We start from the raw sequence: 16,988 nt of genomic DNA, 5'->3' as shown, positions 1-16,988 counted from the left end.
TGGTAATGCTGTGATCTTTTTTATTAGAGGAGGGAGAAGTAATGGGACTATGTTGTATTTTATCTATTTTGTAGGAATTGTAGCCATTGACCAAGAAAGTATATAGATATTTGAGTTCTGTGGACAGAGCTGTATCATTAGAACAAATGGCTCTGTGTGTAATGATTTTTAAAATGCCATACTATTGGACTGGATGATGATGTGATTGTTTATGTAGATATCTTCCTGTGTGTTGGCTTTCTGTAAATGGAAAAAAATAGTGATCCATCTGAAAGGGTGGGTGACTGATGTGTCAAGGAAAGGTAAATAGTTGGTAGATTTTTTTTCTACTGTGAAATGGATTTTGGGGTGTTGGCTGTTTAAGTAAAGTGTGATGTGATGTTTGATGCGTTTGCCATTTGACAAACACATCACCAACCTAGCATAACTACACTTTGAAAACAAAGTACTTACCACATCTATATACAAGCCGTAAGTACTTTTTCAAAGTGTTCTATGTAAAAGTCTGCTAAGGGGAGGGGAGAAGGGTGGAACCCATAGCAGTACCATTAATCAGTTTGTAGATTTTTCCTCCCTATGTAAAGTAACCTGCATACATTGTAAATTTGAATAATTCAAAGATATTGGGAAAATTTAGATTTGATCAAATCAGAAGTGTCTATTAGTGGTACATTGGTAAATAAAGAGGTGGCATCAAAACTAACCATTATATCTGAATTTTTAAGGATATGATTTTTAATTAGTGATTTGGAATGAATTGAATTTTTTACAAAAGGAGAGGAGTTGCCAGTAAGGGGGACAAGAAACTTGGCTAACTGTTAGGCCAGTTTATAAGTGCGACTATGTATGCTATTGATTATAGTGTGCATGGGGATATTAGATTTGTGAATTTTTGGTATTCCATAAATGTGGGGTGGTTTAACATGAAATGGTTTTATTTTTTTGTTGATTTCTTTTGGCCAGGAAGTCACTTTTTTCCTTAAACACAGTGGGATCTCGATCTATTAATTAATTATCACATGATGATACAGTGGTCGTGAGTTCCCTTTTATGGAAATGTACAGCACCATCTCAGTCCCCCAAATTTTATCCAGGCTCCGGAAACGGCATAGCTGACGAATCAGGCCTATGGCTGGGTCAGTATTTCTGACCGAAATCCATGTGTGTGTGTGTGTGTGTCCATGGGCCGGTTTGCCTGCTTGTGGGATGAAAACCCCAGATAAACTGGTGGAAAAAACCCTGCTGTCCATGCCCAAGACCGGCTAACTTGGCTATGGCTGAGAAAGATCCTTAAGCTCCTTATGTCTGGTGGAAAAAAAAGGCTCCGGAAACGGCATAGCTGACGAATCAGGCCTATGGCTGGGTCAGTATTTCTGACCGAAATCCATGTGTGTGTGTGTGTGTCCATGGGCCGGTTTGCCTGCTTGTGGGATGAAAACCCCAGATAAACTGGTGGAAAAAACCCTGCTGTCCATGCCCAAGACCGGCTAACTTGGCTATGGCTGAGAAAGATCCTTAAGCTCCTTATGTCGTCGACGGGAATCGAACCTAGGACATTCCTTCCCTAGGCATATAGTTGTGAAGCACAAAGCCACTAGGCCAATCGTGTGGACTCTTGATCTGTAATTTGGTATGTAGAACCGTCACACAGGAAATCTTGTATTTTTTTATTATAATCCTCTTGATCCATGATAACTGTTGAATTTCCCTTACCAGTTTTTGTAATAACTACATTTTTATTCTTATACAACTTTTTAAGGCAGCTATTTCATTATGTGGTGTATTACTTTTTAGTGGTTTAGCCTTGCTATGTCTAAATGCACATTATTAGCCATTGCAGGTGGAAGATCATAGATGCCTCATTTTACCTTCATTATAATTTCTAATTTTGGAATTTGTTTGGGTGCAATGGCAAAGTTATGCTCAAGACTGAGAGAATTCTTGGATTCTTCAGTGATCACTTGTCGCAATAAATTTACCACCACACGGTCTCGTCAAAGCAGTCGGGAACATAGTATATTGGTGCTGTTGTAGGATTTCATATTTCTTCAGGTGTCTGCTTTTAACTTTTGTGAATTATTTTTTTGCTGCAACTTTGGAGATATGATGTAGGACCGCATTTCAGGATTTAAAACATCAATTAGTTCCTCATGCAGAGTTGTGATAAAGCTGTTTAACTTACTGAGCTCTATGCAAGTAGCAGCAATTTGTTCTGAGAGAAGTGCTAAACTTGCCCATTGGTAAATACGATGTGCCTTTGCCAAAGTTAACTTTTCTTTAAATCTGAGAAAAGCTGTAATAATATCACTGTCATGGCATCGTTTGAGAAGGACTAACCCATTCAATTTTCTGGACAATTTCAGTTTCATCTTACCGAACTGTTGCACTTTGTATAGATTTTGTATATGTTGTGTTGATAGTTTAGGTTTCCCATGATGAGTCTTAGGACTCTGTAGAGGTGACATGCAATAATAATCATAATACTACTGAAAAAGAGAGCCAGAAGGCTTCACTTCGGCAATGCAAAATTATTCAAATTAAGTGGGTATTGAATCCAACATTATTTCAAAGCCAAATAGAGAAACTACAAAAGTTTCATGCCGAATATAGAAACTATAATATAAAAGTTTTGGAGAATCCAAGCATAAGCAAACCTTTCATGACAGGGACAACTCATAGTAAAGGTGGAGTAAGCTCTGATCACTATCCTTAGTATTTCCCATAATGTAAAACACATCACCTAGCAGACATGTATGATGTTATACATTATGGGGGGGTCACTAACCAGACTGGTTTTGACCGTTGTTGAATGTTCAAGTACAGGTCGAACACCAAAAACTCAGTTGTTCCCCTCAGTAACAGGCTCACCCTTACAGGGTGAGCCTGTTACTGAGGGGATCAACTGAGTAACAGTTGTTCTGTAACAACTCTTTACAGTAACAGTAACAGGCTCACCCCCAACCACCGAGCAGACCCTCTCATTTGCTCATATCTCATCTGAGGGGGTAACAGCAACAGCCGTGCCTCAGTCAACTTCACAGGCTACAGCATTGCTATTCATTACCCCCCCCATACACACACCTAGGACCTGGGTGACAGTAACAGCCGAGCCTCAGTTAAAACTTCATGGGCTACAGCATTGCCATTCATCACCCAAGCATCCAACCGGTTTTGACCTTCATTGAGGTCTTGTCAGTGGGAGCCAGACCCAGATGTAAATACTCAGGTTAAAGTGATGCAGAACTTATACTTTACTATATGAGTTGCTAAAAAAAAAAAAGGTGTCACATCACAAAAGGCACCAAGAATTATTGAAAAAAAGAGCCAGAAGACTTCATTTCGGCGATGCAGAATTATTCAAATTAAGTGGATATTGAATCCAACATTATTTCAAAGCCAAATAAAGAAACTACAAGAGCTTCATTCCGATGGGAAATACTAAGGATAGTGATCAGAGCTTACTCCACCTTTACTATGAGTTTCCCTTGTCATTAAAGGTTTGCTTACGCTTGGATCTGCCAAAACTTTTATAGTTTCTATATTCGGCATGAAACTCTTGTAATTCCCTCTATTCGGCTTTGAAATAAATAATGTTGGATTCAATATCCACTTAATTTGAATAATTTTGCATTGCCGAAGTGAAGCCTTTTGGCTCTCTTTATCAGTAATTCTAGGTGCTTTTGTGATGTGACACCTTTTTTTTTTTTTTTTTTTTTAGCAACTCATATGGTCAAGTATAAGTTCTGCATCACTTTAACCTGAGTATTTACATTGGGTTTGACTCCCACTGATGAGACCTCAACAAAGGTTGAAACCAGTCTGTGTAGTGCCCCCCCCCCCAATAATGTATAACATCATACATATCTGCTAGGAGATGTGCTTTACATTATGGGAAATACTAAGGATAGTGATCAGAACTTACTCCACCTTTACTACAAGTTGCCCATGTCATGAAAGGTTTGCTTATGTTTGGGATCTGCCGAAACTTTTATAGGTTCTATATTCGGAATGAAACTCTTGTAGTTTCTTTATTCGGCTTTGAAATAATGTTGGATTCAATATCCACTTAATTTGAATAATTTTGCATCGCTGGAATGAAGTCTTTTGGCTCTCTTTTTCAGTAATTCTTCGTGTCTTTTGCGATGTGACACCTTTTTTTTTTTAGCAACTCGTATGGTAAAGTATAAGTTCTGCATCACTTTAACCCGAGTATTTACATCTGAGTCTGGCTCCCACTGATGAGACCTCAATAAAGGTCGAAACTGGTTAGAAGCTTGGGTGATGAATGGCAATGCTGTAGCCCATGAAGTTTTAACTGAGGCTCGGCTGTTGCTGTCACCCAGGAGGTGTGTGGGGGTAATGAATAGCAATGCTGTAGCCTGTGAAGTTGACTGAGGCACGGATGTTGCTGTTACCCTTTGGATGAGATATGAGCAAATGAGAGGGTCTGCTCGGTGGTTGAGGCGAGCCTGCCACTGTGTAGAGCCAACCGGTTCTGAGAGTTCTTCTCAGTAGCAGGGTGAGCCTATTACTGAGGGGAACAACTGAGTTTTTGGTGTTTAACCTGTATTTTGAAACATTCAACAAAGGTCGAAACTAGTCTGGTTAGTGACACCTCCCCCATAATGTATAACATCATACATGTCTGCTAGGAGATGTGTTTTACATTATGGGAAATACTAAGGATAGTGATCAGAGCCTACCTCACCTTTACTATGTGTTACCCCTGTCATGAAAGGTTCGCTTATGCTCGGATTCGCCGAAACTTTTATATTATAGTTTCTCTATTTGGCTTTGAAATAATGTTGTATCCAATATCCACTTAATTTGAATAATAATCATAATAATTTATTAAACTTGCATTTTAGTAATATTGGGGTTGCACCATGTTCCATTAAACTTTGCGAACCAAATATTTAATATCACCCATTTAATATCTTGCAGATCTATGTTCTGCAAGATATTAAATGGGTGATATTAAATATTTTACATAACATAGATCTTCAAGTACCAAGAGAAAACTTGTTAAAAATGCTAATCTTGTCTGTATCTCTCTTCCATGCAGTTCTAGGATTTATTGAGAACAGCTCATTTTAGCCACTCATACTTAAATACCTATCATAATCTCTTTGAACGCATTCACCAAAATACCCATCATAGCACATTATACACGCTCACTTGAGAAGAATCAACTGGGTTTCATGCCAAGTATAGGTTGTCAGGATGAGATTTCCAGTTCAAGACAAATAGTTGGTAAATCATGAGAATACAACAAGGATCTGTTGTAGAGAAATAAGACAAGATATGAAGAGAAAAGCTATTCAAAATCCTATAATTATGTGGTGCGAATAGGACATATCATGCCATACATAGCTCTGTTTGAGTTGCTTATTAAATAATTTAAGGAATTTACAACTTACACAGGATATAAATTAAATTAAACTTTAATCTATATTTCCAATATTTCGGCAACATCACGTTGCCATCTTCACAGAAACTTAAAATAAAGACACGTGCACTACATACAGTAAATGAGGACAAAGCAGGAAGCTATTGTTTCTCCTAAAAGACCTGATGGTGCCCCCCTAGCTGGCTATGTAGGTGTTCTTGGCCATTGGGCTGAAGGTCTGATGTAAGTCACCCAAATTTGGGGAAGTCTCATGCAACCAAAGTTGTTGCGGTTTGGACTGTTTCTTAGGGCTGAGGTTGATTCCATGAATAGCCTTTCCAATTTGAATTTACTACGGTGTATTACCATGGCTTTCTTCAACCGTATTCTGTGGCTTGTATCCAAAGCATGGTCTTCAAGACCAGAGTGGCTGTACTGTACTGGTGAAACTGGATGTAGTCCTTGTGTTCTGAAATTCTGATATTCGCTGTCCTGCCTGTTTGGCCAAAGTACAAAGGAAGGGAATATTGGAAATATAGATTAAAGTTTAATTTAATTTATATCCTGTGTACGTTGTAAATTCCTTAAATTATTTAATAACGTTTATAATTTGAATATACAACCTAAGTATAGAATTTTTTTTAGTCCGTACGGTTAGCCAAGTGGCTATGTACTTCGCAACCATATGCCTGGGAAAAGAGTGCTCTTGGTTCGATTCATGTCGCTGACGTGAGTAGCTTAGGATCTTTCTCACATATAGCCAGGTTAGCTGGTCTTGGGCGTGGACAAGGTTTTTCTCCCCAGTTTATCTGTGGTTTTTCATCCTGCAAGCAGGCAAACTGGCGTTGAGAACTCAACACTTCTACAGACATAGGATACACCCAGAGGCAAAACCTTATCGTTGGTAATGGTTGCGTTTAAATGAATAGAAAACCCTCGACACCACAAGGTAAGAGGGGAAAAGGAAAAGGAAGAACAAAATTATTTGTAATATTTATTTTTAAGATATGTTTGTAACAAATCTATTTGCATTTCATGTATTTTTCCCCCTCCTTAGATGTCTCATTAATGTAGGTTGATATAATTTATTACAACCCCTTAGTAATTTGAATATACAACCTAAGACAAATTTTATTGCCAAAAAATAAAAGTTATATTGCTGTATTCATCGTGACCAAACATTAGGTTTGCATGTGGAGTATCTTTGTGACTAATTGACTAGTGTATGGAGGAAAATGATCTCATATCACACATCCTCAGCATTCCATAATGCACAGCACATTTCCTTTTGATGTGAAGATTTTATTATTATTAAACGGGTATCTCCATGGAGTTAGAAGACTCATTATGGAAGATCCATTTATTCACATATTAGCCATCATTCACACAATGCCTATTATACTTCTTAGACTCATTCACTGATGAAGCACCTACAATCACCTTTGGCAACCCCCATTCCATCCATTCATCACCCTCCAATCAAAAAACCTAATCCTAATATTCTTGCTAACCCCACTCTTATACAACTTCCACTGGTGACTCCTTGTTCTCTCCTTCCCATCCTGTCATGTACTGAAAAATAATTGTTACACATTATTAGATGGTCTCTTCTGAAACTAGTTTTGACAATGAGAGATAGGCTAGCCAAGATACTTAGATCTAAATCAATGCAAAAGTCATATTTTCTACGTGCAATTAATATTTCTATGTTTTATTTAATTAGTTATTTACTTCGTTAAGAACGAGGGCGATGATTGCAAATGATTTCTCGCACAGGCTGTGTAGAAGATATGGATGCGAGTTTTTAGATGTGTGTGGGGTGTTTGATGGCAGAAAAGACTTGTATAAGAAGGATGGCCTGCACTTAAATTTATTTGGCATCAGAAGCCTGGAGAAATTACTTCTTGGCATGAGACCTAATGCAGAGAGTCAGGGAAACTAGAACGTCAAGAGAAGAATGGGAAAAATGTGCGTGAAAGTTCAGTTATGGTATGCAAATGTGATAAAGATATGAATTTCTTTGAATATGGTTATGTATGTGGCGAAGGGATGGAAAAATATGCTTTAGGTTTGGATGTTTAAAGTATGTCTGAGGAGAAAAAAGAGAAAATTCTAGAACAAGACCAAATAGATTGCATATCTAATTATAAGAATACACTAGGTGGTACTTTATTCTGTCTATACACAAATACCAGAAGTATTAGAAACAAAGCAATTGAGTTCATTGCTTTATTGAATATGATGTGGCCTAAGATTGTTGGCATTAGTGAAACCTAGCTATCAGAATTAGATATGGTAAATGGGATCAAGTGTAATGGGTGTACTATTTTTAGGAATGACATAAGAGATAGCAGAGGAGGAGTGCTACTAATGATATCAGATGACTTAAGTCCAGTTAGGGTAGAAAAAAAAGAAAACAATGATGGTAACAATGTCCAATGTAACAGTGAGTTTAAGTCTATTTGGCGTGAAGTGAAGGTTAACAGAATGAAATGTATGGTGGGGTGGTGTTACTACAAACCTGGTGGCTCAGTTGGCGGGTGTTTCTAGGAAGGGGAGGTTGTGGATAAGTATTTTTTGGATTCTTTTTTTTTGGGGGGGGGGTAGCCATTGGCTGAGAAAGTGTCATGGATGTGATTTAGTTCAGTGGTTAGGGCTTGATCATTTGAACAGATTATTTTTGCCCTGTTGAATAGTGTCTTAATAACTCCATATTGTTGTGGGGGGGGGGTGATGGGATTGTTGGTGAATGTATCTGCCTGTATGTGGAAATTTGGCAATAAACTGAGAAAACCAAGGTTCCATCAGGTTGGCGGGTGACTAGTGTTTCTAGGAAGGGGAGGTTATTGTTTTCCTCTTTTTCCAGGGTGAACTTGATTCTAGGGTGTTGGTTGTTTAAGTGTGTTAGGAAGGAGAGGAGTGAATCCGGGCCATGTGGCCAAATAGTGAACGCATCATCAACATAGCGAAGCCAAATGGTAGGTTTTTGTGGGGCTGAGTTTAAGGCTTTCTCTTCAAAAGTCTCCATAAAGAAGTTAGCCAAGGGTGGGGAAAGTGGTGAACCCATAGCTGTCCCCTCTATCTGTTTGCAGAATTTTTCCTGCCAAATGAAATAGGGCTGAGATATCGGGAAGAAATTTAGCTTGGATTAGCTCTCAAGTTTCTTTGAGGAGGACATTCGTGAATAAGGAGGAGACGTCAAAACTGACCATTATGTCATTATGTTGGAGGGTAAGGTTTTCTATACTGGCTTTGAAGTGGGCTGAGTTTTTTTATGTGTGATGCCAGTATAGTGTGAGAGCACTTTGGCTAAATGCTTGGCTAGTTTGTAAGTGGGGGAATCAATGCCATCCACTATGGGACGTAATGGCACATTTTCTTTATGTATTTTTGGGAGCCCACATATGCGGGGGGGTCTAGAGTTATAGGGTTTCAGTCTGTTGGTAATCTCCACAGGCCAAGAAGTGACCTTCTTAAGGAGCCAATGGAGTTTTCTAATTTGTGAGTTGGTGGGATTATATTCTATAGGGAGGTAAGTGGATCGATCTAATAGTAAAGCCTTGAGCTTACCTGTGTAGTCATTAAGATTGAGTACCACAGTGGTGTTCCCCTTATCCGCTTTGGTGATCACTATTTCTTTGTTTCTCTTCAATTCTTGTAGTGACTTGTATTCACTAATGGATAAGTTGGATTTTGGAGGCTTTGTTTTTGTGAGAACACAGGCTACATCCAATCTGATATCGTTGGCGATGTGGCGAATCCTGCTTTCAATTTGGATCATTAATTCCTCAGGAGCAATGGCAAAGTTGTGACCACGTGACAGTTGTGTCAGCAATGGCGGTGATGTGTTCGCTATTTGGCCACATGGCCGGGATTCACTCCTCTCCTTCCTAACACACTTAAACAGCCAACACCCTAGAATCAAGTTCACCCTGGAAAAAGAGGAAAACAATAACCTCCCCTTCCTAGACACACTAGTCACCCGCCACCTGATGGAACCTTGGTTTTCTCAGTTTATAGAAAACCCACCCATACAGGCAGATACATTCACCAACAATCCCATCACCCCCCCCCCCCCCCTCACAACAATATGGAGTTATTAAGACACTATTCAAAGGGCAAAAATAATCTGTTCAAATGATCAAGCCCTAACCACTGAACTAAATCACATCCGTGACACTTTCTCACCCAATGGCTACCCCCCCCCAAAAAAAAAAAAGACTCCAAAAAATACTTAACCCAGTTATCCACAACCCACCACCCCCTCCCTTCACAAAAAAGATTACTGTAAATCCATCACCATTCCCTACATCTGAGGCACCTCGGAAAAATCAACAAAATTTTAAAAAAACATAACTTGACCACCTGTTACAGACCACATAGAAAATTGGCATCCCTTATCTGCTCCACCAAAGACCAACCACTTCCCCTAGACCTACCTGGTGTATACCAGGTCCCTTGCAGCTGTAAACTGTCCTACTTTGGCCAAACAGGCAGGACAGCAAATCTCAGAACACAAAGATTACATCCGATTTTACAAGTACAGCCACTCTGGCTTGCAGACCACGCTCTGGATACTCGCCACAGAATAAGATGGAAGAAAGCTACAATAATACACCGCAGCAAGTTCAAATATGAAAGACTATTCATGGAATCAGCCTCAGCCCTTAGGAACATGCCAAACCTCAACAAATTTGGATGCATGAGACTGCCCCAAATTTGGGAAACATTTATGAGAAGAACTTCAGTCCAAAGGCCAAGAACTACCAATATAACCCACCAGGCGGCACCATCAGGACTTTAGGAAAACGTTAGCTTCCTAGCTTCAGTTCTCATTTGCTGTTATGTAGTACTTGTGTGCACGTGTCTTTGTAATAAGTTCCCAAGAAGATGGCAACGTGACGTTTGCCAAAATATCGGTAAGTATATATTAAAGTTTATTTAATTTATATTTCAAGTGTACGCTGTCAATTCCTTAATTATTGGTTATCGTGTTTATAAATAATAACAATCCGTACAACATTATATAAATGCAATACGTGTTAAAGGTTACATCTTATCTTTCGACAGTGATTGAATAGTTAATAATTGGAATTGTTTGGTTAACGCTTTAGATTACGAAACAAATACACTGCGATCTAATGCAGTGTCGATCTAATGCGATTGTCGACCAATCACAGCCAGTCTCGCCGATATTCGCTTGCACTTGTGATTGCACGTTACAAGTCATTCCTGACACTGCTCGTTTGGGCAGTGTATCGTATGCTTACGGAGTTATTTTTGTGAGATACGAAACTTTTATTATTGGGGTTTGTTCGTGGTGAGGGTGAAATATTTTTAATAAAGCAATTTTTTTATATGTACATTTATTTATTAATAAATTGGTGACTGATTAGAAAAAAAGAATTTTTATTTATTTTTTATTTTGTATATGCAGCATCCCCACTTAAAATTTTCACCAGCTGCCACTGATTCTGAGGAAAGCTAAATCGGAGTATGAAAAGAAATTGGCCTTGCAAACTACAGGCAATCCAAAAGAATTTTATCGTTATGCCACAAGCAAAAGAATAAATGAATGTGGAAGAATAACTTTATTGAATGCAGATCATACTCGACTGTCGGAAACTAATGAAATTGTTCAGTTAATGAGTGTTCACTTTGCTAAGATATGTCAATTAGGTGTATGTAGCATGGTGCACAGTGCTACTGCTGCATTGGATGAAGAGTTAGAGGTTCATGAAAATGAGGTTGAAGAGCTGTTACATAACCTGGATAAGAATTTGTCTATATTTTCAGATGGAATATCAGCCTGTTTACTAAAGAAATGCTCAGCAGAATTGGCTACGCCTTTCACATAATTTGTATAACTTGAGTCTCAGCTCAATACCACAGAAATGGAAGGAATGTATGATAATTCCATTGTACAAGGCTGGTGCAAAAACTGATGTGTCTACTTACCGATCTATCAGTATCTTTGGTGTTGGTTGTAATTTCTCTAAAATCTGTGAAGATTTTATAGAAGTTGGTAAGAACTCTCCTTTAGAAATTGATAGGTGAACATGTTACACTCTGCAAGGGACAGCATGGATTTACTAAAGGAAGATCATGTTTTAGCAATTTGCTTGTATTTTATAGCAATGTTATGGCCAAGTTGGATAAAAGGAATGGATACACTATGATGTTGGATTTTTATACGGCATTTGATAGGATGCTACACGAAAGGCTGTTGCATAAACTGGAGAATATGGGATTGGAATATAAACTCTTCACCTGGATCAGGGGATGGTTCACAGACAGATATCAAGAAGTGGTATATAATGGCTGTGAATCTGCTAGATTTAAGGTGACCATTGGTGTACCTCAGGATTCAGTCCTTGTGCCATTATTGGTCAATCTATACATTAATGACATTAGGAAGGATCTAACATCAGATGTGCAATTGGTTGCCAATGATGCAAAGATAGGCAGGCAATCAGGGATGAAAACTGATATTCAACAATTACAAAATGATTTGAATAGACTGGAAATTTGGGCAAATGAAAATGGCTGTCAATTTAATGTTAGTAAGTGTAAAGTTATACACTTTGGCGTGACCAGAGTTCCAATGGCATATTATATTAGCAGGATTATGCTACAAGAAACTGAATAGGGAAGGGATCTTGGCATATTGATGGATAGGAATTTAAAGTTCAAAGGTCACATAGCAAAATTTAAAAAAACAACTCTGAGGATAATTGTGATGTTGAAGTGAACCTTGACATCTATAAAGAAGTCGTTTTGCCTCTTTATAAGGCTTTGATAAGACCACACCTGGATTATTGTGTGCAGATTTGGTCTCCCGGAGAAGATTTACAAAGATTATATCCAGATTATGGGATTTAGATTATGAGGACAGATTGCAGGTATGTGGATTACAGACTGTAATTAACAGGAAAAAGAGGGGTGATATGTTAGAGGTCAATAAACTTTTGAATGGGTATTATAGGATATCGTCTGATGATATTTTTCATTATATGGAAGTTGGGGAGAGAACACAGGTGCATCCATAGAAGTTAAGTTTGTTCGCAGTTAAGAAAGGGGTATGAGCTAGGTTTTTCTCTCACAGATCCTTCCTCGATGACTTGACTCTCAGTCTCAGATAATAATAATAATAATTGTTTTATTCATTTTAGTTTTATAGATGTTTTTAGTTAAGCTAACTAGATAACTGTCTGCGTGGTTAGCTGAGTGGTTATGCGCTCTGCAGCCATATGCCTGGGAAAGGAGTGTCCTGCATTCGATTCTCATCACTGACGTGAGTAGCTTAAGGATCTTTCTCAGACATAGCCAAGTTGCTGGTCTTGGGCATGGACTGCAGGGTTTTTCTCCCCAGTTTATCTGAGGTTTTTCCTCCCGCAAAGCAGGCAAACTGGTCTTAAGAACACAACACTTCACAGACAGTTGCACATGGTTGAGCATGGGGGTAACTACCCCACCTTGTAGTGAGTTATGAAACCGAAGGCCCTATCTGGGGCTGTAGTGCATAGAAGAAGAACTAGGTAATTGCTTTGAAGTTAACGAACAGTGGTGTTATTCAAAACTGTTTATTGATGAAATGACTAAATTCATCAATTATTTTCTCCTTTGTTACCTTACTTTAACAATGCTTTTCTTTTTTTTTTTCATAAGTTCACAATTCATTTGTGGCTCAATTCTCAAACTACAGCTGTACATCGAATACTCTTTCAGAGAAAGAATACTTTTTCCTCCTATCTTTGAGAATTGGTGATTAATTGAAATGTTGTTATTGAGAACAAATATCAGCTTGAGTAATTTAGGTACATTAGCTTACCAGTGTACTATAGAAAATTTCAGACCTTAATTGTAAAAATTGTAATTTAAAAGTCATCAACAATGCACATCTGAAGCAAATAAGTTTATACTTCAGTCATTGACACGTGAGGGTAAATTAAAATGTTTTGTAATTGTATAATATATTATTTTTGAACTTTCATTTGTTATAAAACAGATATTATAGCCATAGGTATTAGCCAGCCTGGTTAGCGTATCTGCTCTCCAGCCAAAAGGTTGTGGGTTCAAATCCTGCCATGGGATGGATGTTTGTGATCGTCTGTGGAAATACCAGTGGTGGCAGTGGGCGGTAGATGGTGTTGGTGTAGTTAGTGGATTGCAAGTGGTTGTAGAGTAGCTACCCTCCCTCGATGAGTCTTTGGACTCTCTGGATGTCACATAGTAATAATAGTGATTAACAAAAACTAAAAAAGAAAGTATGTTTTATATATGGTGAGCTAAATATACATTTGGATTTTTTTTTTCATGTTAATTTAGATTTTATTAATTCTTATAAATTTTTCCTAATCAAAACTTCGTTTTTGACATAAGAATCTTCAGTTATTTACAAACTAGGTTTGACTGATTTTCATTTTCAGGGCAAAGACAATTAAGAATACAGTAATTGTGAATGAGGAATTAACTGCAGAAGAATGGAAGAGACGATATGAGAAGGAGAAAGAAAAGGTAGCCAAACTTAAGAGTCAGATAGCTCGTGCTGATTCAGAGTTATATCGATGGAGAAATGGTAATTTTCATCCTTTTATTTTTCATAAAATGAAAACAAAAGAAGTAGCCAGCTAAAATTTTGAATGAATACACTTTGGTAATAACACCACACTGTAGATCAAAGTGACAAGTGTATATAATATCACTATATATATAGTGATATTATATCCTCTGAGTAATGACATTTTTATGAGAATGAAAAAAAAATCGAAAAATTTAGAATAATAGCAGTAGAATAATAATATATAAAAAAACGTGTAAATGTTATGATGGTATTTGGATCTTCTTGGAAATGTTAATTTCATCAGTTTTGTAGTATGTCAGAGGTGACCTATAATAGTATTGTATGAATATAAAAAAAAATATCAGATGTGATGTTTCTTGTAAGTTGTGTCGCTAATGCACTCCGAAAGTGAACTTAAATAATTCAGTCAACATGTTGGTGAGGAGCATGACATTATGCTCCTCACCAACTGAGGAGCATAATGCAAACTTTTTCTCACTTAATGATTCAGCACGGACTACAAAAGTTGCTCAACATACGTGATATGCATGCTCAAATTATTTTCTTACTTTAATTATCAAAATGGCATGTAGGACAGTAAAGCACCAGACCACATTTCATTAGTAATACATCTAAGAATGTTGTCAGCTTGCTGACATATCGTGGCATTGTTTGTTGAGCTAATTTTGTACTGTGATTTGCATTATCATTATCAATTCAAGATTTTAAATAAATGGTATGTTGCATGACCATATGCAGTCAACATTGAATACGTTTACTCATATGTACTCATAACATTGTGTAGTACCCATTCCACACACACACTACACATCATGAAAAGAACTCGGATCTCATGTTTCCTAACCATGATCACTCTGCTCTCGAGGGTGAATCCAGTTTCTCTCTCTACCCTGAAATGAACATGTCAGAATCTACACTTGTATCTGTACTATAAAATCCCCTTACTTACTTTCATGTTTCTGTGATATCTCTCCTCATCTATGTACTTCTTAAACTGAAGACTGTATTCCCTTGGTCTGTTCTCATATGCAGTTCCTTAGGCAGGTATCATCTTGGTTACCTGCTTATGGATGTTTTTGACTATCCCTTGTCATGAACTGTTTGACCATTTCTTGGTACAATAGTATACATTTGGCTTCATCAAAATCTTTTAAAGTGGGTGAATGACTTCTTTAAGCAAAAATTAATGCAATGGAACAATTACATTATAAGTTTAAATGTTTAAAGTTTTGATCAAAGTATCAAGGGCATCTTCAGTATAAATTCAAAAATTAAGCGAATCACAAGTAACATAACTGATCAGTCAGTAATGAGAATTAGGCACATCATGTGGCTACGTGTGCAGGAAATATGAAAGATACTGTGATAGGCCAAGAAAAAAGTAGAGAAGCATATTCTGGTATGCATATGTATAAAAACAGAGTTAAAATATAAAAAATTAACTAGCATGACTGTATGAATAAAGGGGGGGGGATAACTTAAGCTACCAGATCTATTTACATTGTAGCGATGTAGGAAAGTTTCACACCTTTCTTTATATGACTGCTCCATAAGAAATGGCTTTATGTTCTTTTCTAAAGAATGTGTTTAAAGGAGATGTTATGCAAGTGCAGATTGGCTGGCTTTTGGAAATTAATGTAGTCTAGGTTCCATATGACAAACAACCAGAGATCTGTCAGTTTGGCTGAAGTATGATAGATCACATGACAGAATTCCCTGCTTATGTAGTCTGTCATACTTTGGTTAAATCAACAGATTTGTAGCTGTTCATTATGAGGAATATTTGAATTCGGTTCCATGAACAGTTGGGACTCATACAAACATACCAAACATACCATCTTCTCCAAACATGGAATTCTCTATGAAAAAAAATAAGATCCTACATGAAAGCCATTTTCTTATTGGGTATTTGTATACTGCAAAACCTAGTTGTGGTCCCAATAGATCAGAATGGGCTTAAGAACAATTTTCCACCTTATGAGAAATTGTTCTTAAGCCCATTTTCCTTTTTTATTTTTGTATTTTTATTTTATTTTTTAAACATACACAAAAAAACATTAAGCATTTAGAGCAGTTTGGATCATTCCACCCTACTTTCTTTTATGTGGAACTGACAATTCTCATTGCTGCTTCAAGAGTTATGTTGCCGCTGCCTTGTTTAATTTTCAAATTCTTTCTGAAGATGCCCTGGATACTTGGGGGAAAATTTAATTAAGCATTTATATTCAATTATTTAAATGTCTCCATTTATCGAAAAAATACTTCTTTGTTCTTACAAATCAGTATTCTTTGGAATATTTCAGCTTTCCAGCGTGAGTTAACCACTGACTTCTCACTCTCCTTGACTTAGAACCATTATATAGCACTGTCTGATTGCCCTTAAGGTCAGCCATTCTCTTATCCATGTTGCACAAGTTTTTTTCCTACTTATCCATTTGTGATTGTAATTTACACATGCATACACACCATTCCGATGCAAGAGAAGCCTGTAGAAATTGGTTCCATGTGTTGGGAGGGATCAAGAACAAAGTAGTCTATCATTTTTAAAGAACTGGAGATTTGTAGTCCTTGAGGAATACTTCATGGAAATGGCTGTCAGGTTAGGTGACTAAGCAATTAAACTGTGAAAAGATATTGGACAGCTATTCTTCATGTTATTGTAGAATTATCAAAAATGAAGCATGATCTTTGCTATTTCTGCTGAACAGCTCCTATGGAAATATTTGTTTAAGAGATACAGTGTGGAAACTGACCATCTGTGAGGTGGCTGAAGAGAGTCTGTGAGAAAAGAAGTCATCATTTAGATGAATGTCCTCTTCTGGTTTTGGTGCACTACCCAAATGTGAGAGCCTTTTCCCATGATCACACAGATTTGGTATTGCAGAGTAGATAGCTGGTTGAATGAAAAGTAATGTCTTGAACAAAACGAATGCCAAGTTTTTTGGAAGTTGAGATGAGAAAAATTTGGTCCTGACTGAGGTGAGCATTATCAAAGATAAGAGGGAGAAGAACTAA

General features: G+C 37.4%; 1 protein-coding gene across 2 annotated transcripts in view; it reads left to right on the top strand.

Moving 5' to 3' along the window:
- Positions 1–16,988, top strand: part of LOC150105462 (kinesin heavy chain-like) — a 415,076-nt gene that overhangs the window by 155,213 nt on the left and 242,875 nt on the right. For both annotated transcript variants that reach the window (XM_090394832.1, XM_090394831.1), the window contains exon 11: positions 13,819–13,967. In XM_090394832.1, coding sequence (XP_090250958.1) covers positions 13,819–13,967 — 149 coding nt within the window. The remainder of the gene's footprint in view (positions 1–13,818; positions 13,968–16,988) is intronic.

The sequence above is a fragment of the Typopeltis vanoorti genome, chromosome 6 (genome assembly GCF_054136105.1).
Source record: "Typopeltis vanoorti isolate ZY-2024b chromosome 6, IOZ_Tvanoo_1.0, whole genome shotgun sequence".
NCBI lineage: Eukaryota > Metazoa > Arthropoda > Arachnida > Uropygi > Thelyphonidae > Typopeltis > Typopeltis vanoorti.
This window is presented reverse-complemented; position numbering and strand designations above follow the sequence as displayed.